Below are 23,195 nucleotides of genomic sequence, written 5' to 3' on the forward strand. Positions count from 1 at the left end.
CACAAATTCACCGAGATGCAAAACAGCATGCTTATGAACCAAAACTAGTGGCTTAGAGCAACAGAATAATCTAATTCTAATAAGAAAACTCATTTGATCAATCTTGTAATGACATTTAAAATATATTTACTAATTAAGACAACCAAGACTCTGCTTTTACTTTTATTTGCATTTATTTTTTGCTGAATTTATTCCCGGGCCATAAGTTTTTGTTTCTTCAATTTCTTCTGGGATATCTGTGGAAAAGAAAAAAAAATAAAAGGACTTAAGATTCCAGGAGAAACCCATACTACATCTTAAAGGAGGTCGTATCTCAATGAAAGAGCAATTGGAAATTTCAACATAAAGGTAGAGTCCTTTGGCGTAGAGACAAGGGGAGATGAGATGGGCAGCTGGGAGGAAATTATAGTAAGCAGGAGAGTCAAGACTGCAAGCAAGGAGCTGAGTTGGTTAAGACTAAGCGACAGCAAGGATGGAGGATAATACTTAATGACAAAAATCAACAGAAGTCAAATCCATTAGGTGTGAAGAATCACCCTTAGGTTCCAGACTTAAAGAACTAAATGTAATCATTAACTGAAAACAAGCTTATTAGATTGGGGGGAGGCAGGGAAGGGACCCTTTGGATATGTGGCATTTGAAGTGACTATGGACACTTCAAATGCAGGTAAAGAGTAAGTGAGGTAGGAACATCAGATAATCATGTAGTTCTAATATACTGGATAATACAAAGTTACTATTCATTATTAGTCACAAAACAAAGGAGACCCATGAAAGCCAAAATAAAACGACTACAAGAGGTAGTTGGTTGCTCAGAACAGTTTCCTTTCACGGTTATTCCAAAGGTGTCCTAAGTCAGTCATCACAGCAACCACTAATTCTAATACACCAAAGGAAACAGCAAAAACTAAGTAACTTACCTTTTTCTTCTGTGCAACCTCCTCTTCTGGTTTAGGAACAATCTGCTCTTTTTCAGTAAGGATCATCTCAATGTGGCAGGGAGAGCTCATGTAAGGGTTGATCCGACCATGAGCTCTGTAAGTCCTGCGCCGCATCTTGGGAGCTTTGTTCACCTGGATGTGCTCAATGACCAGTGAATCTACATCTAAGCCCTGGGAAGAGGGGAGGGTAAACAAAACCTGGTAATACCTTTATTTTAAATCCACAAACTGCCGTTAAAGTCCCTGCCTTAATGCAATCATTTTGAAAGGCAACCTTTTAAACTGTCTATTTGTTCAAGCAATTTTTTTAAACACGTAGGATAGTGTCCTTTAAATCTACGTAACTGCCAAAACTCAGTGCGAAATGTACCTTGTTTATAAGGGCACTCCATAAAGGCCGCTGAGGAATGGACTTACAGGATGGGTAGCGTTAAATAAATCCGGGCATCAGCAGCTTTAACTGAATAATGAAATTGCATGCATAAAGATGTTTATGGTTTGGGTACCTTAAGTTCTGCATTACTTTCTGCATTTTTGAGCATGTGCAGTAAAAACTCAGCACTCTTTTTAGGCCATCGACCCTGTGTCCAGCCCCACTGTTTTGCCTAAGGAAAAAAAAAAAGAGAGGCCATTAGTTATTTCCTGATTTAAATCAATGTTATAATCAAGATGACTTATTTTAACATTAAGGTTGCTCAGAACATGTTTTTCTCATGGTTAATCCAAAGGTGTCCAAAACTGCCATCATAGGAGCAAGATCCCGATTAAAGGTAGATCGTAGCCATTCTTATTCCATCCACTTTCCCTCAGTTTGTCTTCTGAAACGACAACTATGAATTCTCACCTGGGCACACCTACCAACTCCACCATTGTAACGACGGAACGGCACACATTGCTTCTGTAAAGTGACATCCTTCAGATACTTGGTGGCTTTTCGGATATGCATACCCTTAATGGCCTGGGCAGTTTCACGAGTGTTCTAAGTATAAATAACATAAGCTGTGAGTTAATTGTATTTTTAAAAACCTCAATTTAAAGAGTAAACTATCAGATTTTCAAAATATGAACATTTATCAACAGCTAAAACCTTTCTTCTTTGGAAGTGAGGTAATACAATGAGGAAAAAAATCTGTGATTAAGAGCCAAGGACGCTTGGTTTGAAGGTGGAGAAAAATGATTCCAAAAACCATTTATTCACTGTAACATGCTCTCCATCATCTTGCAAACAATTACATGTCCCAGATCTTGGTCTGTATACTAGGTTCTCAGGTAGTTTCACCCAATTCCACAAATCCTAAATCAAAGTGCTCTTTACATACTGATGATTACCCACCAAAAGGTGGCTGCTCAGAACTGATTTATTTTCACGGTAAATCCAAAGGTGTCCTAAGAAACACATCATCGCAGCTACCTTTTTTAGGATGATTAAGAACTCGCGGAACTCTTTTAGAGCATAACTATGATTCACATACCTTAAAGTGAACACGAAGATTTGAACCTCTTGATTTGCATGCTAGAAAATAAACAAGTTTTGGTTAACGTTGAGTATCTTATTGTCTTGCTCCAAAATAAGGAATGTTTCTTGTTCACTTACATTTTGTGGGGTTTTCTGGGTCAAGTGAATAGCGAACCATTTTTAGAGGTCACCTGAAAGGGAGCAAGAACCATTATGTTAATGTATGTTTACAACGGCATACAGTTTATACAAGTATTAAGTACTACCCCCGCGGCTGCTCAGAGAGTAATTGTTTTCATGATTAATCCAAAGGTGTCCTAAGAAACAACATCATCGCAGCCATCCTCCTCTGTCGTTTTCTTCCCTTTTGTAACTACCAGTGACTACAGCAGTGCTGACATCAGACTAGTGAAATGGACCTCGTCAGCCCTCTTACCTTCTGGAAGAAAACAGTCTGTTTCAATTCACATCTGGACGCACTGGCAACTCAAGCCAACTACAGTCCCCTACGTGCTCCCCCTTTATAGAAACCTCCTTTGCTCACAGCTTCACAAATAATCCGCTCTTTCCACACTTTAAGGTTATTACTTGCGTTAAACGCCGTTGAAGTTGAAAAAACTTAAGAGTAAAGCCTCGACCCGACCTGACCATATACCCCGCAAACTTTCTCTGGATGCGGCTACAAACGCGCTCTCCACTCACCACGAAACACATGACCTCCGGAGTCGGCACCGACCACAGACTGCCAGCAAAACCCCGCCACCCGCATTCCTGCCCATCGGGCCCCTCTGCCGGCCGCTGAGGCCTGACGGCGCCGGGGCTCCGGGCTGGGGAATCCGACACGTCGCCCGGCACAGAGGGCCACCGCCACCAGCGAGTAATCAGTAGCCGCCAGCATCCTCCTCCCGAGGGTCTCGAAATCGGCGCCCCCAAGTCTAGGATGGCAGCGATTACCGGCGGATTCAAACGTCGGAGAAAGAAGCCGAAGACCTACTCACCTCAGGCCGCCTACCGGAAAAGGAAGAGTGGTGGTTCATGGGAGAATTCATGAGATCTCGATATCTCGCGAGATTCCCTGCCGAAGGAACGAGATTTGAAGAGAGGAGGAGGGCGGAGGGAAAAGGGAGTATGGAGTTTGAGAAGATCTGAAAACGAATTGCCTCCTTAGGTACTGTCTCAAAATTCTCCTCTTTTTTTGTATACAGAAAAAGTTACGAATTTTAAATATCAATCAATTGAAAACTGGCTTGTAGTTCTAGGACAGGACCACGTATCGTTAGGTATAGATGAGGCATTCATTCGTCAACTTTCGTTAGGTTTCATTATGTGATTATGTGAAAGTGGTTAGTAAATGGACAATAAAAAGATTCGAAGGATGAAATGTAATTATGGTAATCAGAAAATTCTCAGGATGGGAATATCACTCAATCAATTGTACAGCAACAGTATGAAGGCTGTACTAACTGAAGTGTCTGGTTCAAGAATGGGGTCTGGTTCCTCACTGCAACTGGTAGATCTTCATCTGGGAAAGGATGTCTGTTCCTTGAGAACAGAAATACCAAAGGGCATTTTCTTCCTCATTCAGGTCATCCATCTGGTTATTCCCTTACAGCCACTGATTGTATTAGCACTTAGCTTTAGGTCTTCCTTTTATAGCCTTAGGGAATTAGTGAAAATTTTAAATGAACTCTCTAAATTGTATTATATTTATACATATATATTTATATATTTACTTCAATCTGCTGTTTTAACAGAGTCTTTATTTTAATTTTATTATATTTATTGTGCAGAAATCTTAATTGCTAAAACAATAGTTAACTACAAATAGGAGTAATCCTTAGCAATCAATTTATTTGTTCATTCATCCATTCAGTGAATATTCATTGAACACTTATACGCCCACCATGATGCTAGATGCTATAGTATAACAAGTACTGGGAAAGTCTCACATGTCAAGGAATCCACAGTCTTAGAATGAGAGTAGGGATAGAAAGGGAACAAGGAGATGAACAGCCAATTAGAATACAGTGTGAAATTGCTAAAGTAAGGTGAGCACTTCCCTGCCAACCTCAGAGGACACCGTATTTTTTTTTAATGGAGGTATTGGAGATTGAACCCAAGACCTTGGGCATGCTAAGCAAGTGCTCTACCACTGAGCTATACCTCCACACCATAAGAATATCACTGTTTGGAGCAGAATAAGGCCATTTGAGGAACAGCAGGATACCCTAATCCTCTCAGAGAACCTGGAGGTAGTCAGGGGCCACATCACTAGGGCTGGTTAGGGTATCTAGGCCCTGACTTGGCATTTGGAATTTGTTTTAATTGTCATGGAAAACCACTGAAGGGCTTTTTACCTAATGGCTTTAGCAGCTGTTGAAATTCATTGCCTAGATGCATGATTTCATTAGATGTTGAAAAGCAGTGATTTCCCCCCACCTAATTTTATCATTTCATTAGCATTTTTAAATTGGATTTGTATAAAAAAGTACTTTCCCTCTTTCAAATATTTGAAATATATTTCACATAGGAACAGCAGGCTCAAACTTATTGACATTCAGAAAAATGAGCTGGTTCCCTAATAACTGCCAAAAATACTGATTTAGATTTTTAGAAATCAGCTTTATTGAGGTATACTTTATATGCAATAAAGCTCCCCCAATTTTAGAATTAAAACAAACAAACAAACAGGCACAGTTTTAAGCATTTCATGTAAGTTTTCTCAGTGAGAAAACTTTGAGGGTTTTCTCGCAGACCCTGTGAGGCAGGTGTCCTTACTGTTCACATTCTCGTAAACCAGAAGAGGGATTTTGGAGATCTCAGCAAACACCCACCTGCTTATGTGGGTTCCAGAGTCAGACACTTGGAGGGGTTGTCGGGTCTCCCAATTGAATAGTAGTAAAATCTGGATAGGGATTTACTATGAATGGCGGGAATGGAAGTAGAGCCTCTATGAAGAGAATCTGGCAGTAGAAGGTGGTAGAATTTTTTGCAACAGATTAATTTCTTAAGGCATCTCATAATGCAAGACTAATTTCCCAAAGCAATGAATATGAAATAAGAGGGAATGTATTCCCAATACACCTAAATATGTAACTGTCATAACAGTCTACACATTTTTTTTCAGCATTCTCTCTTAAGATTTCATAGCGTAATGCTTGAGAGCATAGACAGTGGAGTCAGACTTCCTAGTTTCAAATCTCATCTCCTCTCTTCTCTTCTAGGACTGCCTTTCACTTACTCTGACCTGGAGAAATTACTTAAGTGACCTGTGTCTCAGTTTCCTTATCTTATCTTCTCTCATCTGTAAAGTGGAGACAATGACAACAGTAGGGGTATTATGAGGATTAAGTGAGTTAATACTTACAGAGCACTTAGAATGGTGCCTGGTACCCAGAAAGTGCTATTAAGTATTTGTTAAACTAAAAATTATTAACTGTGTTTCAGAGAAGGATTTCTTAAATTAACAGCATGGCAGATCATGAATTTCTTTCTTTCAAAAAGCTTTTTCTAACATTTCATCACATCTAAATTCGGTTGCAAAGTTATCGATATTTTTGGATACTTTTCCAGCAGTAGTGTTGGCACCCTCTCTTAGTGGAAGACCTTGTTTTAGGATACAGAAAATACTCTTCTGAGTCATAACGGTGAACAACACCGTAATCACTAAAATCACTTATGGGTTCACAAACATAGATTTGGGTAAAAGCAGTCACACATTAAAGACTGTGACCATATTTATATGATTTCATTTATGCTAAAGACAAAAACTAATCTTTTCTATAAGAAGTCAGGATGGTGGTTGCCCTCGGAGGGGAGCAGGATGACTGGAAGGAGGTACGAGGTGGCTTCCGGATGCTGATAATGTTCTGTTTCTTCATCAGGATGCTGGTTTCACAGTTCCTTAGCCTGCAAGTTTGTCCAGCTTGTGGAAATTCATGGAGTTGTACACATATGCTGTGTGTGTGTCTCTCTCTCTCTGTTATGCATATATATTATTCAGTATTATTCTTTATTTATATGAATTTTCAATATTTTTAAGTAACAGTATGTTCATTAGTTTGCTAGGGCTGCCATGACAAAGTACCACAGACTGGCTCAAACAACAGATTTCATGAAATTTCTTTCTTTCTTTGCCGCTGAATCACTAATCCATTCAACTAAGAAGCCATTAATTGTACAGGGTGGGCCATTCAGGGTCCATGTACAGTAAATTCTAAGGGGTAATCTACTAGCCATATACAGACAAATTATATAAAGAAGCAAAGATTTTATAAAGAATGCAAGCGATGCCATAAAACAACACAGGATTCACACCCAGAAGAGTTGTGCAGATCTTAAGTAATTTTGGTGACTGCTTTCTATGGTGTAATGAACGTTTGGTGGCATGGAAGGGACTACATGCCAATACTGATTGAATAAATCTGACAATAACCTTTAAGGGTTGCGCTGACCACATGCTGGGTCAGCTGAGCTCAACTCGGAGAAGGGGAAGGGTCTGGCGCTTATTACACAGGCATTGTGGCTGGATGCTCCACATTTGCTAGTTCATAGAGTCTCATGACAGGAGGAGGGGGTAGTCAGGTTGGGCTTCCCCGGAAGCAAAGTCTGAGACACAGGTGAACAAGTGCTGTGGAAAGGTGGGTCAGGTAGCAGGACTGATGAGAAGGCCTAGTCAGGCTGGGATGCAGTCCCCATTGAAGGCTTCAGTCTGTACCCTGCCCCCACCCAGGGGAACCCTGGGGCTGGATGCTCCTTAGAGTTGTTCCAAGTTGAGGGGGTAAGGGGGCTGGGCCTTTATAAGCCCATTGATCAGTCACTGGAGGTGGGCTGCTCGGGAAGCGGGTGTGACCTTGGGTGAAGCGGGGTTCTTCAGCCAGTCCTTAAAGAGGACTGACAGCTGGGGAATGACAACATTCTTAACGGAGGGAGAGTAAGTCCTTCGTTCCTGAAGAGGGATCTGGGAAGCACATCCCAGTGTCCCCCACAGTAGGTATTATTGTTTCATTTTACAGAAAAGAGAACCAAGGTTCAGAAGGGACAGAGCCAGGGTTTGAACCTAGGTCTACTGTCAGTGCCTGCATTCTTTCCCAGCATCCTGTCTGCCAGTTCTGCACATTCCTGCCTCCCTGTTTGCCGGTGACCTCCACGTTTCCTCCCTTGGCTCACCATGGCTATCCTGACTTCCCCACCCTGCCTTGGGGCCCTCCGTCTCTTGATTGGCTATGGGGCTTCCCTCCAGCTTTTATCTGGTCCACAGTCCCACTTCCTCAGCCCATGGCTGCCTGCATTCATCAAGATGAAGGTAATAAAAGCAACGTGAGGAGGATTATTCTGGCTCCGAGGCACTGGTGGATCGGTGAAGCCAGAAACCTCAGATTAAATTCTGGAAAATTCTGGAAAATATCAGAAAAGCTGTAGCAGAGGAGGTAATACAAGTTTGGCAAGGGCAAAGAAGGTAGGAATAGAACAGCAAATGCCTTTGGGCTCCCCTGGGACCTTCTTCTTTTGGATTCTCTTTGATGGCGACCACGGGGGTTCATTTGCTCTATAGATCTCCAGGGAGCAGCAGGGAACAACAAAACCTTAGCCTTTCAAAGTTAAAGCCATTCTCCTTGCTGACCTGACAAACCCAGATGTCAAGTGGTCCCTGCAAGAGTTTGACAATTTGTCCAAACAACTGTTTTCCATTGAGGATATAAATCTCTTAGGAAAAGGTTTGTCTGCCTGGCTTGTTCAATCAGTTGGCCAATATGAATTAGTCTGACCACGTCCTTGGAAAAGAATATCTTTGGGGATTTTCTGATGACTGAATATTCAATCTTCTGCTTTTATCATCCACCTCCTCTGTCCATTCCTATAATACTCTTGAGACAGTTGGCTCCTGGGTCTCCAGGAGAGCCAGGGGAGGGAAGTCTTAATCCTTTAGCAGGGATTTCCTTGGCTCTCCTCAGTCTGAGCTTCCCATACAGTGCTGTTTGAGTCTCCCTTAGAAATTGGCCTTCTTTACCAGGAAAGGGGAATTCTTTACATGACAGTAAGAAAAATGTAATTCCTTACACCAGAGGTAGAGTCCTTTTCTTTGCCTCTCAGTGGTGCACTGCTGCCATCTCCTTCCTGCCTCCTGGTCTGTCTTTCCCCAACCTCCCAGAGCTAGCACTGGGGGCCAGGGTTGTGTAGCGGGATACTGACATCTGGTAACTGGGATGGAATTCCACTACTTCCCCAGTTGGGTCTCAATGCAAGTTACTTGGTTTTGCTGAGCTTTGCTCCTTCATTTGTTTGAAAAAAAAAAAAAAAGATAAACCAATTGTACTGAGTTGCTAGGAATGTTATAAGAGAAAGTTAAAAGATGCAGTGAACAGCACAATGTAAATATTCAGTAATACTGGCTCATTCCTACTTTCTCCCTCCTTCTCCTTAAAATTTATTCTTGGACATCTCTTAATCTGATTCTTTTCCCAAAGCAGGGATTTCCTCTATGACATCCTGCACTGGCTACACTCTTCCAGATCCATTTTCTGATGTCTGTGCCTTGTAAGGCTGAGACTACCCACTGTCACCCAGACCTCCCTTTGGGTGTGGCCCATGGTGAGCATGAGTAGGAGCTGGAAGGTCAAGGAGAAAGGCTGGGCTGTTTCTTCCTAGCTCCCTTGCTGCCTTGGCACTGGGTTCTGAGTGGCTGCATCTCTTCAAGACTACAGCCCCTGCCAGATTGCCTGTCCTCCCAAGCTCAGATCTCTCTGGGCTTCCTTTCAGTACCTCCTAATTCAGTCAGTCGCAGGCACGGAAGCATCTTTCTGTGGTTGCTGCTCTCTAGGTGCCTCAGTGTCTTGTTAGTTCTGTTATATTTGCCCATATCTCTTGAGTTCCTTAAAGCCTCTTCTGATGAACTCTCTGCATGGAATTATTTACTGCTGGCATCCAAGCAGAAAATTATCCGCCCTTTATTTGAATACTTTTGGAGACTGGAGCTCAATATTTATCTTTTCACTCTGACTTAAAACAATAATGTATTTGAGAATGGAACTTATATTTAGGGTATATCTACTGTATGTTGAGCGCTACGTACACTTTGTTACACAACGACTTTGAAAGGAAGATTGTACCCCCCAACACTTCGTGGAGGGTGGACCCGAGGCTCAGGAGAGTTCAGTAACTTGCCCTGATCTTGCGGCTAACAGGCAGCACTGCATGCATTTGACATAGAGCTAGGTCGTCCTAACTCCAACATTTACTCTTTCTTGTCATTACACCCGGCTGTCATGGGGCAGAATTCCAGAAAGGGGATGCTGGAACTATGGGGAAATTTGCTTTGGATGTCACAATTTTGCCAAGGGCTAGCTTGGAAAGAAACCCTAATATTGTTCACCAAAACTTCTCTTAAAGGACACGTTCCTGTTAAGCAGTAACACCAAGGGCCACTAGATGGCACCAGTTCAGCGTTGGGTAAAGCTTTTTCCCGTAACATTTCTGTGGGCAAAGGGCGTGCCTAGAAAAAGTTCTGTTTGCATTGACTTGAAAATATGACTTTGAGTGTAATGAACTATGTGTTTCCTCCAAACTGGGCTGACTTTTTGAGGTTTTGAAAGGTGAGAATATGAATGGGGCATAACGGGGAAGAGGGGAGACTCATGCAGCCTCAGGAATGATGCAGCCGCAGCCCCGCAAAGGGTTAGTAGGGTGGAAGCAGTACCCTACCTGTGACACCAAACCAAATAAGAGCGTCATTCAAAGGCCGGGGAGCATGAGAGCTGGAAGGGCCTGATGAAGTCTTCTAGCACAACCCTGTCATTATGCAGATGAAGGGGCATTCTTCTGTCTCCTGTGCAAGTGATCCCTAACTTACCCAACTGCTCTAATTAAGTATATATATATATATATTGGCCTAACATCTTGTGCCTTGGGACCTTCCTGACTCTGTAAGGCAACTAGATAAAGGGTGCAACTTTTGCTCCCCGCTCTTTGTTTCTGAAGGGACTTCTTTTCTTTTTGTCCATTTGAAATTCTCTAGACAAAAATTTTAAGTTTTGTCTTTAAATTTATCATTTAAATGAGAAAAAAAAAAAAAACACCAGGGAATACATTCATCTGGTTCAAAAATCAAAACTATATAAAAAGGCAGCCAGTAAAAAGTCTGACTTGTATCCCTTTCCCCATCTCTCTCATCCTCCCATTCCTCAACCCACGGGTAGCCATCATTTTTATTGCTTCTTGAGTCTTCTCGAGTTTCTTAATGCAAACACAATCAAGTGCAAAAATGGAAAGATTTTTATTTATGTCTTTAGGGGAAAGGATTCTCCACTGTTGGTCCCTGGCTGCCTGATGCCCTTTCATTCCCACTTATCTTCAGGGGTGATTTCTCTAGTGGTCACACTTTATTGGAATAAAAAAGATTGAGACATGGTTCTGACAAATACCAATGACTGTACCCAGGTGGTGCTCCTGTCCTGGAAACCGTGGGAGCCCTTGTCGTCGCACCTAGTCAGCGCTCCTGGTCTTTCCCAAGTCCCCAGATGCTCACTCACTCGTTCCTGGAGGAAGGCTCTGTTTCTGACTCCATGTGTCCTCCAGGAGACGCTAAGCCTGCCTCCTCGCTGCAGAGCTCCTCCACCTCCCCCTACCCGGCTCCTTCCAAGGGCTCCAGCTCTCAGCATTCCTGGGGTTCTGGCTCTGCCTTCAGACACCTCCCACTCTTCCTTATCTTCTCTCAACTCTTTGTTTCTGTCCCTTTTTGCCCCCCTTTCCCAGCAAAGTTCTCCAAAGACTAGTCACTGAGATTTCTTCACCAGTTAGTTCAGTTCACTGAAATTGAATGAGCACTTATGACCTGTGAGTTATGTGCTAGACGAGGAAGATACAAAGATAGAAAAAGATGTGGTCCCTGCCACTGAGGCTCTGTGGCTCAGACCTAATTAAGTGAAACACACTGGGATACATGTAGTAATACAGCTGTGGTCTCACTGGGCCGAGCACAGAGCGGGAGCTGTGATTCCTAGAGATGAGGATCACAGTCACCACTGCCGAGCCTCCAGGTGCTGGAGCTTGGGATGTTAAGGTCCTGATGCTGCTTCCTCAAACAGGTCCCCTGGGGTAATTTGGTCCCCCCTTTCTTTAGTCCTCTGCTTCCTGCCACCTGTTTAGCTGCCATTCCTCTCTAAAGCCCTCCAAGTCAGGGCCATTTCCAGATCTGGCCTTCTCTGGTACTGCTCCCTCCTCCAAACCCCCTTCACCCCTCAAAAACAAACCTGTGCACCTTCCCCCGGAGCCCTGTGTTTGTTTTCCAGGGTGGTGGCTCACGCATGTGAAGATAATACTGTTTTCCTGAAGGGCCCATCCCAGCTAAGTGACACAGGTGCGTTTTGATAGTGATCTGGAAAGGCAATTCCTTAACATGAAGGATTCTCGGTCACAAATAGGTTTTGAAGATTAGTGACAAACCAGAAAAGCCCTGAGGAGGGCAGACCAATGGACGGAGGTGTTGGTGCTGGTGAAATGTCATATGAGGAGCCATAAAATGAGAAAAGAAATCTACCAGTGATTGGACACCGACTCATCATTTGCCAAGCATTGCCTGAGAATTTTGCTTATATTGTCTCAGGATATTAGTTTTCTCATGCTGTGTGATAATACCACCACAAACCTGGTGGCTTAAAACAACACACATGTGTTATCTTAGAGTTTCTGTGTGTCAGGAGTCCAGGCAAGGTTGGATTCTCTGCAAGATTGCAATCAAGAGAGTTGGGCTCTCATTTGAAGGCTTGACTGGGAAAGAATCTGCTTCCAAGTTTGCACAGTTGTTGGCAAGATTCAAGTCTTTGCTGGCTGTCAGACTGAGGGCCTCATCTCCGCTCTGGCTGAGAGGCCATGATCAGTTCCTACTCAGTTGTTGCCCAGAGGCTGCCCTCAGGCCCTTGCCATGTGGGCCTCACCAACATGGTTGCTGACTTCATCAAAGCCAAGAAGGATAGGGTCTGGTAGCAAGATGGATATTAGAATCTTATGTAACATAATCATGGCAGTGATGTCCTGTCACCTTTCATGTATTCTGTGGGTTGGAAGCTTGTCACAAGTCTTGCCCATACTCAGAGGAGGAGATTACCCAAGGTCCTGAGACCAGGGGTGGGTATCATAGGGCCATCTTCAAGTCTGCATCACCATCTCTGAAGTGGGCATTTCTAGTCTCACTCTACAGGTGAAGAAAAGGAAGATTGGAATAGTAAGTAACTTGTCCAAGGGCACTTAGGTGGAAAGTAGGGACTCCAGACATGGCCTGTCAGATCTGAAGCTCATTGTGTCCCACTAAGGTAAACTGGGGGTGTTTGGCCTGGATCAGAGCAGACTCAGGGGTGGGAGTCCTGCTGACAGTCTTCTGGAACCTGGGTCACCACATGGATGAGGGCATGGACAGAACTAAAATCAATAACCGGGAATTGTCAGGAATAGAGGTAAAACCTAAAATAAAGGACTTCTAGCATTTACAGTGACCTGAATAGAATGAACGTCCTGAAGTGGCCTCTTCCCTTTATCACCTGGGCTCAACCAGCAACCATGGCAGGATGAACCCTGTCTAGGACGCTGAATGGGGTCCTATCACGGGACGGGGAGCTGCTGGATGGGGTTTAAGATCTCAGAAGTAGAGAGTCTGTATTTCTTAGAGGATATCAAAGGTGGACACTGCAGTGGATGGACCTAGAGATTATCATACTAAGTGAAGTAAACCAGAAAGAGAAATACAATATGGTATCACTTATATGTGAAATCTAAAAAAAATGACACAAACTTATTTACAAAACAGAAACAGATTCACAGACATAGAAAAGAAACTTATGGTTACTGGGGAGAAAAAGAGGTGGAGAGATAAACTAGAAGTTTGAGATTAGCAGACACAGACTACTACATATAAAATAGGTAACCAACAAGGTCCTACTGCATAGCACAGGGAACTATATTCAGTATCTTATAATAATTTATAATGAAAAAGAATATGCAAGTGAATATATGTATGTATATGTATGACTGAAACATTATGCTGAACACCAGAAATTGACACAACCTTGTAAACTGACTATACTTCAATTAAAAAAAAGAATATGACAAAGAATATATGTATATGTGTATAACTGAATCACTATACTGCATACCAGAGACTAACACAGCATTGTAAACTGACTATACTTCAATAGAAAAAAATAAATGCCAGTAGAAAACAAAATCAATAAAATAAACTATTAGCTAGCCAAGTCAATTTAAAAAAGAGAAGGCACATATGTAAAAATGATACATGGAAAGTAAAGATAATTCAGTGGAAATTAAAATAAATTTAGAGTTATTTGTGTTAAAAAAAAAAAGAAAAAAGGTGGACACTGCAGAACCCAGCAGCCAGGTGGAGGAAATATCCTGGGGGAAGTTAAATTTCGCCCTGCTTGTGAATCTGTCCAGGTCTGAAGCCACCTTGAGGAGGCCCCTGGACTTCTCTCCCTTCTCCTGCTGACAGTCTGCCTGGGAGTGAAGGTCAAGATGATGGCAGGGGTTGTTCCCACGTGTAAGTGCCCTCTGCGGGTTTCAAAGAAACTTTTCTCTGGGTTTTATTATCCTGACTATGCTGATAAGAAGATTGACCAACCAGGAAGAGAAAGTGGGAGCCACAGGCCATATCTCTTGGCAGGTCACACTCAGTTCTTTCCTGCTCACATCAGCTGGGGTTGCAATAGCTCCCAGTTTGAGTGTACCTGAACTGGTCACTCGAGGGCAGAGTTTTGTCTGTCTGGAAGTTCTGGACCAATGAGCTGAAGTAAACACCTCACCCTACTCTCTACTGCCCCTTGTGCAAATTCCTTGTTTGGGTGATAATTCTTTTGTGAAATTGTGCCAAAGTTTATCAGTTCTGGGACAATATGCATAATTTTGCATAGATAATAAAACTCTTTTCATTTATTTATTTGTCTTGCTGAATAGAATTGCTATTACTTCCCCTATGAGTTTCTGACATAAAGGCAGATAGACCCAAGTGCAAGCTTTTCTATCATCATGTTAGTCCTGCTGAAAGGATATGGAGCTGGGTTCCTGTGGGGGGCAAGAGCCTATAGGTCAAAGCTATCCTTTCGAATCCTGGTTCAACGGATGCATAATTAATTCTTTGTTTGTTGTACATATTCTCTCAGGCAGAAGTGTAATTTGAGGAAAACAGGGAGTGTGTGTGTCCCATGGAGATTGGGAGTGGAGCCCCACTTGCTCGGCTTTACTCCCACTGTACCAGCCAGCCTGGCTTGTTCACGCCCTCCTTGTGTCTCTGGGCCTTTGTGTCCTCGCTCACCTGGAAAGGCTTGTCTGTTTCTCTCATTTAGTCACCAGAGCACCACTGAGGGTGCTGGGGAGTCTGGCGTGGCTGTGCTGGGTAACGTCACTCAGAGCTCTTGACCTCTTTGGACATTCATTCCTCATGTGTGGCAGGAAATACTTATTGACTTAAATTGAACCCACCTGGACAGTGGGAACCACCTAACCTGCTGGGTAGTTGTAGGGATTAAATGGCATAAAGAAAGTTGGGGGTCAAGGGTGAAGGTATAGCTCAGTAATGAAGGTAAAGTGCATGCTTACCATGCATGAGGTCCTGGATTCAATCCCCAGTACCACCATTAAAACAAATAAATAAATAAAATAAGTAAATAAATAAGCCTAATTACCCCCTGCCCCCACCCACAAAAAAAAGGAAGAGTAATTTTATTTCAAAAAAAGAAAGTGAGAGCAGAATTCTTTCTGGACTTCTGTCCATTGATGCCCCAGCCGGAGCCTTCAGAGCGACTCCAGCCCACAGTGACTGATCTCATTTGTCACTTATTTAGCCCTGTACTGCTTAGCTAATTTGTGATCTGTTTATGTGTGTGCTTTACCTACTCCTCTTGTACGTAAGCTCTTTTTCTGCTCCTTCGGGTCCTTTCAATACCTAATGTGATGCCCAGTCATAACTGGTTTAGTCTCTGTAGATTGACTGCTTAATTGAAGCTGTGATCCACAGAAGGAGATTTATTTTCAAGGGACCACCCAATGCAAGAACCTTAGGTTTGAGATCATTTTATGCCCCTTTCATAGTGGAATGAAGACTGAATAACACAGTCTTAATGAATAATGCAGTGTGTCATGAGTTGGAAAGGGAGAAAAAAAGGGAATATCTATACATGTCATTTTCAATCATCTTGATTTGAATTGCCTGGTCGTATATGGTCAAACAATAAAAGCTGGGGGAAAATGGTCAAACTTATCGCTTCGTTCTTTGAGACAAAGTAACTGGCTGATTGACTGTCTTTTCTGTTCAGCAGAATTTGCGGGTCTCGGAGCCACGGCCAGAAACTGAACTGAGGCAAATAGGGTCACAGCAGGGAGGGAACAGCAACCTGGCAACATCTTTATTTTTGCCTTGTTGGTGTAACCTTGCTCACAAAGAAGACATGGAAGAGAAAAGACTTAGAGAGTGGGAGAGGAAAAAGAAAAGAAAGTCAGATCTTGAGGAAGGGCCAAGAGGACACAAAGGAACCAATCAGTTAACACTCAGGGAGTAACCAAAGTGTCCGTGGGAAGATCACAGCAGGGCTTGCCCCACATGCTGACAGAGGACGAGCTAGGCTGCCTTCCTCCCAGCTGTGCTCCGCAGGGTGATGTCAGTGGCCATCTCCAGCCTGAATGATTCTCACACCCGCCCTTTCCCCAGCAGGCAACAAAGCTCCCCTCACCTCTGCCTTTCCAGGGGTCTGGGCTCAGAGATCCCCTCAAGTCAGGGTCCTCCAGAAGAACAGAACCTACCACACAGTGGTCCTTCATTATTCACAGGGGATTGGCTCTAGGAACCCCACCCCATGGATACCAAAATCGGAGGATGCTCAAGTCCCTTATAAAAACAACATGGTATTTTGCATATAACCTACACACATCCTCCTGTATACGTTTCATCTCTAGATTACTTATAATACCTAATGGAAAGGAAATCTATGTAAATAGTGGTAAATTCAGTGTAAATGTGTAAGTAGTTGCTGGCACATGGCAAATTCCAGTTTTATTTTTTGGAACTCTCTGGGTTTTTTTTTTTAAACAAATAATTTTGATCTGTGGTTGGTTGAATCCATGGATGCAGAACCTGTGCATATGAAAGGCAGACTATATGTGTGTGTGTGTGTGTGTATATATATACACACAGACATATGTATAATGTAATATATAATATTGTGTAATATATATATATGCACATATACTCTGCCTTTCATATGCACAGGTTCCGCATCCATGGATATATATAGGAGAGATTTACTTCAAGGAATTGGCTCATGTGATTGTGGAGGCTGGCAAGTCCAAAATCTGCAAGGTAGGCTGGCAGGCTGGTGATCCAGGGAAAAGTTGCAGTCTGAAAGCAGTCTCCTGGCAGAACTGACTCTTCCTTCAGGGATCACAGTCTTTTTTCTTCTAAGTGACCTGATCGGATGAGGCCCACCCACATTGTGGAGGGTCATCTGCTTTCCTAAAAGTTTATTGATTTAAATGTTAATCTCAGCTAAAAAAAAAAAAAAATCTTCACAGAAACAGCTAGAATAATATTTGACCAGTTCTTTGGGTACCTTGGCCCAATCAGTTGACACATAAAATTAACCCATACACCTGGGAAGGGAATTTGGTTTCATGGCAAGAGCTGATTGTGGAGGGAAGTGGCTGTTGCTTCTTTTTTTTTTTATTTCAAAACTTTATGTATTTATTTATATTTTCAAACAGGAATACAGGCAGATGGAAAACAATCTGAAAGGCCTAGAAAGGTAGCTAGGGAAAAATGAGCCTACTTCCCCTTTCTAAGCTGTTTCTTGGGAATCCTTTCAGAGATATTATATGAATATAGAAGCATATTCCCATAGAGTTACATACTGTACACACTTCACATCTCCACCTTGTTTTTTTCTTCACTTAACAAGAAAAATTGGAATTTTTCCTACATCAGCTTGCATTGACCCACTGCATTCTTTTTAACGGCCAGATAATATTCCCTAGTGCATTTACCTGGTCTCCTAGTGATGCTCATGCAGGATGTCTCCAATCTGTTGCTATTGCCACCACATTACAACAAACATCCTTGCAAATCTGTCCTTGAAGTAGCCTTTTCCTTACAAACCCCTCATGATTTCCCCAATGCATCTTTCAGGTGAGCTCAGTCAAGTTTTTCTGACATATCCCCATCTCTCCAGGTCACACCCTGCCTTCATGAAGCTTTGTATGTAAAGCTGCTGCATCTCCTGCAGGCTCAAGCTCTCTCCTCCAGGAAGAAGTTAATCTCCCTCTGGTTTCCTGGGACTCGACTCAGTTGGACGGTGTCTGCCTGCGTGCCTTTATCCCACCCCAAACGGGGTGCTTCAGATTCAGCTAGGCTTGCTCTTTGTTGAAGAGAGCCTGTATATTTTCTAAGCTTATTTCAGAGGCAGCAGCATTCAGATTCAAATTTCTTCTTACACTTGGCTGCAGTCAAAGTGACCGAGGAGAATAAATTGTAGCCAGACAGGCTGCACAATCCTCCTGCCTGGCGGAGGGTTTTGTTGGCTGCAAATCCTATCACCAGGCAGGCAGACATCCTTATGGCTCCCAAGCAGTCCCGTGGTAGGCCCCAATAGACAGTGAAGGTCAGGCTACCTCCAGCCCTGGAAATGTTCTGGCCCACAAAGGGCTGGACAGTGTGCAGCAGGAGCTGGAAGAGATTGCAGAAATCATGCAGCCCAACCCTTATAACACGAGGACCCAAAGTCAGCCCTCCGAAAAACCAGCTCTGGGCTGCATCCTTCATCCCAGTGGTCCTACACCTGAGGTCAACGAGTTCCTTGGAGAATTTGATGAAAGCTTGAGCTCTTCTTCCCAGGAAAGTGGACATACGCATAGACACACAGAATTGTGGATACAATGTGTTTTGGCTGGAGTGGTAAAGGAAGAGGGTATTCAGAGTTAAGAGTCAACTAAGATGATGCCTGAGACACTTTTTCTCTCAAGGTACTATACAAAGGCCAGGCATTACTGTCTTTTCCAGGAGTGCTCAGACCAGAACATTTCTCCACTAACCTGTCTTTAGCTGGGCTAGCTTTAAAATCATTGCATTTCTGGAAGATGCTGGCTAGACTGTGAGGGCTGAGTACAGCCTCCTTTCCTGAGAGGAAATTGGTTTTCCCAACTCACCGATCTGAAGAGTGGATGTGCTTACATTTACCATAGTTACTGGAAAGCTTCATTCTCTTCAGGCTGAATGGCAAGGGCCCAGTGTGAACCAGCCACGCTACAAGTTTTGATCTGGCCTCTCTCCAGCTGGCCCAGCCTGGACCCATTTGCCCATCTGAGAGTAGATCCCAGAATGGGGACCGATACGTGCAAGACGGGAAAGGGCCTATTTCACTTCTGTGAGTAAGAACAGTATGTCCCCACCAAACTTAAAATATATGCAATATTGTCTCTTCCCACTTTACCAAAGTAAAACTTGTTCATTTTTGAAAGTAAAGACAAATAAATAAAATAAAAATCACTAAGAATCCCAGCATTCAGAGTATTTAATCAGAGTGTTAATATTTTATATTTTGATGTATGATCTCACCCACATACATTTTACACACTGTGATTGGACTATTATGCCTCCTGCTTCAGTTCTGATGATTCCTCTTTAAAAATACAAGAATATTCCAACAATCTTTAAGCCATTTTGAGTTCATTTTTGTGTATGATGTGAGAGACTGTTCTAATTTACATGCAGCTGTCCAGTTTTCCCAACACCACTTGTCAAAGAGACTGTCTTTTCTCCATTGTATATTCTTGCCTCCTTTGTCGATGATTAATTGACTGTAGGTGTGTGGGTTTATTTCTGGGCTCCCTATTCTGATCCATATATCTGTTTTTGTACCAATACCAGGCTGTTTTGATTACTGTAGTTTTTGTAGTACTGTCGGAAGTCTGAGGATTATTCCTCCAGCTTCATTCTTTTTTGTCAGTGTTGCTTTGGCAGTTCTGGGTCTTTTGTGATTTCATATAAATTTTGGGATTATTTGTTCTAGTTCTGTGAAAAATGTCCTTGGTAATTTGATAGGGATCACATTAAATCTATAGATTGCTTTGGGTAGTGTGGCCATGTTAACAATATTAATTCTTCCAATCCAGGAGCATAGACTATCTTTCCATTTCTTTAAATCATATTTAATTTCCTTAATCTACTATGTATAAAATAGACAAGCCACAAGGTCCTACTGCATAGCACAGGGGACTATATTCAATACCTTGTAATGGCCTATAATGAAAAAGAATATGAAAAGGAATATATATATGTATACAGGAACCACTGTGCTGTATACCAGAAATTAACACAATGTAAGTCAACTATACTTCAATTAAAAAAAAACACAAAAAAACTAAACAAAAAAGAATCTTCCAACAATCAAAATGATCCGGTGATGGAATTGGCTGCCTCAAAAACCATGGTGCCCCGACTCCAGAAGTGTTTAAGCAGAGGTTGGACAGGGTGCTGTAGAAGAGATTTCTGCAGTAAGTGAGCAGTTAGTCTAGAAGATTTTTAAGGATTCAGTTCACTAGATTTGCTGGGATCTTGGGCAGGTGGCCACTGGCTCCCTCGCTTCCTGGCTTGCCCTCCTTGAGACAGCCTGGCTCCCCCTGGAGGCCCCATTAGGCCAGCCAACAAGAAATCAGCATTCTTCCCTGCTCCTCTGCCTGCATTGTTTTGTTTTGTTTGAGCAAGGAAATATATATTTTTTAATTTGAAGTACAATCAGTTACAATGTGTCAACTTCTGGTGTACAGCACAATGTTACAGTCATGTATATACATACATATATTTGTTTTCATATTCTTCATTAAAGGTTATTACAAGGTATTGAAAATGGTTTCTTGTGCTATACAGAATAAACTTTTTTAAAAATCTATTTATATATGTAGTGGCTAACATTTATAAATCTCAAACTCCCAAATTTATCCCTTTCCACCCCCTTTCCCCCATAACCATAAGATTGTTTACTATGTCTGCGAGTCTGTTTCTGTTTTGTAGATGAGTTCATAGTCCTCTGTCTGCATTGTCATCAGCCTCTGGGTAACCGGCTTAACTTGCATTGGCTGTCATTAGCGGAACCTTCTACTTTCAAGCAGTGACCTAATTGGTTCTTTTCTTAATACAAAATAGAGGACATTCTATTTCTGTTCTATTTCCGTCCCACTGTGGACACTCTGGGTTTTTCATTTAGTGCTCCACAGCCAGTTGTTTTGTGTGTGTGTGTGTGTGTGTGTGCATCCATGTGTGCATGTGCACCTATTGCAATTGTTTCCTCAAACTCAAACCTCCTGGCACTGCCTCATGCTTCAGTAAAGGTGTACATGTCTGGGTTTGCAAATGGTTGTGTATTGAGTATTTGGTTAATCATAGTGTGTGTCACCAATGAATCTGACTTTATGTTATCAATTTAATTTAATTTTTAGATTTTAAAATTATGAGATATTTCAAGAATACAGGAAAGCACAGAAAAATAGAATTGACCTCCACATAGTCCATTCACTTGATTGAACAAATGTGTGATGTTTTGCCTTATTTACTTTAGCATTCTCTCCTTTTGTAGGAAATATAGTATCAAAGCCTGATACTCTCATCCCTTCTGACTCCCTTTCTTCCAGTTAATCACTCACATGAAATTGCATCTTTTCATACTTATACTGTGTACATGAATGTGGCCATAAACAATGTGCTATATTGTTTTGTTTCTTTTTCAGATTAACTGAATCAGACTGTAGATAAAATTTGCAGCCTTTGTTTTTTTTCTATGGTTCTGAGATTGATCTGTGTTGATCAATGAAGTTCTCATTGAGTCATTTTCATTATCATATAGTACTTCATCATATGAAATGGTACAATTTACTTATCCATTTTCCTAACTGGACATTTGAGTTGTCCATCCTCCCTGCCTTGCTTTAGCTATTGTAAGTGAGGCTGCAGTGAAATTCCGTGGATTTGCTTCCTCCCTTGTGGGAATATTCCTCAGGTACTGATCTTGGAGGTTGATTTCAGAAGTAGGGTGCAGAACATCATTTTATAGTTGAGAATACAGGGCATTTTAGTTGTTAGTTTAGTTTTTAAAATTGTGGTAAAATATACATGGCATAAAATTTACCATTTTAACCATTTTTAAGTGTGCGGTTTAGTGGCGTTAAGTGCATTCACATTGTTGTGCAACCATCATCACCACCATCCTTCTCCTGAACTTTGTCATCTTCTCCCAAGGAAACTCTTAACTCCTCCCTAACCCCTCCCTCCAGCCTCTTGTTCTTGTTTTAAGTAGAGGAAGGCACTATTACTCCATCATTCATTCTGTAAACATTTATTCCATGCCTATCATGTTTCAAACATATAAATAGGTGCATAAAATTTAGTTTCTGCCATCAAAAAACTCCCATCCTAGTCAAAGGAACAGGAACAATAATCTGGAACAAATGGTAGAATCCAAGTGCTGAGATTGTCCAGAGGCAGAGTGATGAATTCAGGGCAAGGGTGAGATGAGATGAGGGGGAGGAGGGAGACAAGAAAGTCTTTAGAAAGGGAAGAATTTTCAAGCTGAACGTTGAGATATGAAATAAGGCTCTTCCAGGCAAGCAACGGTGGGGGTGTGAAAGTGCCTTCAAAAACCAATCCAATATGTCTTTATCAGTCAGGGGCTAACCAGTTTAAGAGAAACCACTGAAGTCTGTGAAGCAGAAGGAATTTAATCTGGGTATTGGTTACAGAGATGATGGAGGAGCTGAGGTGCCAGACGGGGCTGATGAGGTGTCAGGAGACTGGTAACAGAAGGAAGCGCCTCTGACCACCCCAAGATCAAAGGAAGGAGGTAGTGTTGTCAGATCCAGGTGCCAGCGTCTCCCAAGGGAGCCTGGAACCACAGCGGGTCTGATGGACAGCAGTTAGAGCCGTGGTGGAGGCATCGCCTCCACTGGAGAAGCACCAGAGACAGAGAGGCAGGGGGACCAACATCCTGCCTTCTTCCTTTCTCCCATGGTTCACTGGCCATTGGCTGAGAAAGCAAAGATGGAACATGGGAGTAATACAGAGATTGTAAGCGCAGAAAGCAGGTGGAAGTGAGAGCCAAGCAGACGAGGTGGGGGGCATCAGGATTAGAGTATCAGTGGAGGGGCCCATGGAGACTTCTGACAAGGGGGAACTTCCCAGCTCCTTCTGGGACCTCATGACTGGAGGGCAGGCTTTGCTAATTTGGTGCTCAGACTTCTGAGAAGGTCTTCCCTTCACCAAAACTAATATGGATACTGTTTTTACTGAGAGTCAAACCTACTAACAACAGGGACCAACTAAGTCCCCAGTGGAGCATTTTTCTTTGGGGTGGAGGTGGAGTCAGCCAGTGACATGGTGGCAGATTGATTACATTGGGCTCTTTTCATTAGGAAGGGAATAATGTTTTGTTCCACTGGAATAGATAGCATTCTGAATGGAATTTGGATTTGCCTTCTCCAGTCTTGACATGCAGCACCATTGCCATCTATGAATTTATAGAATGCTTTAGATGTGTAACGTATCCCATACCACCTTGCTGTTGGCCGGGGAACTCATTTCAGCAACCAACAATGGGCTCAAGCCCATGGAAATCACTGTTCTTACCATGTGGCCCCTTTTGTCCTGAGCGGTGGAACAGAAGGCAGATACAGTACTAACTGGGATTAACAACCTGAAGTGCTGAGGTCTTGGCTTACAGGGTGTGGAACACGCTTTGAATCAGTGGCCAAAACATGGTACT

The 23,195-nt window shown here is 42.5% G+C and overlaps 2 protein-coding genes and 4 non-coding genes across 6 annotated transcripts in view; 1 reads left to right on the top strand and 5 right to left on the bottom strand.

The window, feature by feature from the left end:
* Positions 1 to 154: 154 nt before the first annotated feature.
* RPL17 (ribosomal protein L17) lies at positions 155 to 3,418 on the bottom strand. The gene is made up of 7 exons (XM_010990156.3): positions 3,396 to 3,418; positions 2,536 to 2,588; positions 2,414 to 2,454; positions 1,786 to 1,920; positions 1,448 to 1,546; positions 921 to 1,112; positions 155 to 236 (listed from the first exon to the last, which is right to left on the bottom strand). Exons 2-7 carry the CDS (start codon positions 2,573 to 2,575, stop codon positions 189 to 191), a joined length of 555 nt encoding a protein of 184 aa, XP_010988458.1. The 5' UTR covers positions 2,576 to 2,588; positions 3,396 to 3,418; the 3' UTR covers positions 155 to 188.
* On the bottom strand, positions 808 to 871 carry LOC116149817 (small nucleolar RNA SNORD58). The gene has a single exon (XR_004133422.1). It is a non-coding gene; the product is annotated as a small nucleolar RNA SNORD58 (small nucleolar RNA).
* Positions 1,632 to 1,697, bottom strand: LOC116149819 (small nucleolar RNA SNORD58). The gene has a single exon (XR_004133424.1). It is a non-coding gene; the product is annotated as a small nucleolar RNA SNORD58 (small nucleolar RNA).
* LOC116149816 (small nucleolar RNA SNORD58) lies at positions 2,284 to 2,348 on the bottom strand. Its single transcript, XR_004133421.1, has one exon. It is a non-coding gene; the product is annotated as a small nucleolar RNA SNORD58 (small nucleolar RNA).
* Positions 2,671 to 2,736, bottom strand: LOC116149818 (small nucleolar RNA SNORD58). Its single transcript, XR_004133423.1, has one exon. It is a non-coding gene; the product is annotated as a small nucleolar RNA SNORD58 (small nucleolar RNA).
* A 77-nt stretch (positions 3,419 to 3,495) lies between the features above and the next one.
* The window catches only part of LIPG (lipase G, endothelial type), a 50,541-nt gene continuing 30,841 nt past the window's right edge, over positions 3,496 to 23,195 (top strand). The window contains exon 1 of the mRNA XM_031441936.2: positions 3,496 to 3,565. The gene's annotated coding sequence lies outside the window, so the exon portion shown is untranslated. The remainder of the gene's footprint in view (positions 3,566 to 23,195) is intronic.

The sequence above is a fragment of the Camelus dromedarius genome, chromosome 28 (assembly GCF_036321535.1).
Source record: "Camelus dromedarius isolate mCamDro1 chromosome 28, mCamDro1.pat, whole genome shotgun sequence".
Classification (NCBI taxonomy): domain Eukaryota; kingdom Metazoa; phylum Chordata; class Mammalia; order Artiodactyla; family Camelidae; genus Camelus; species Camelus dromedarius.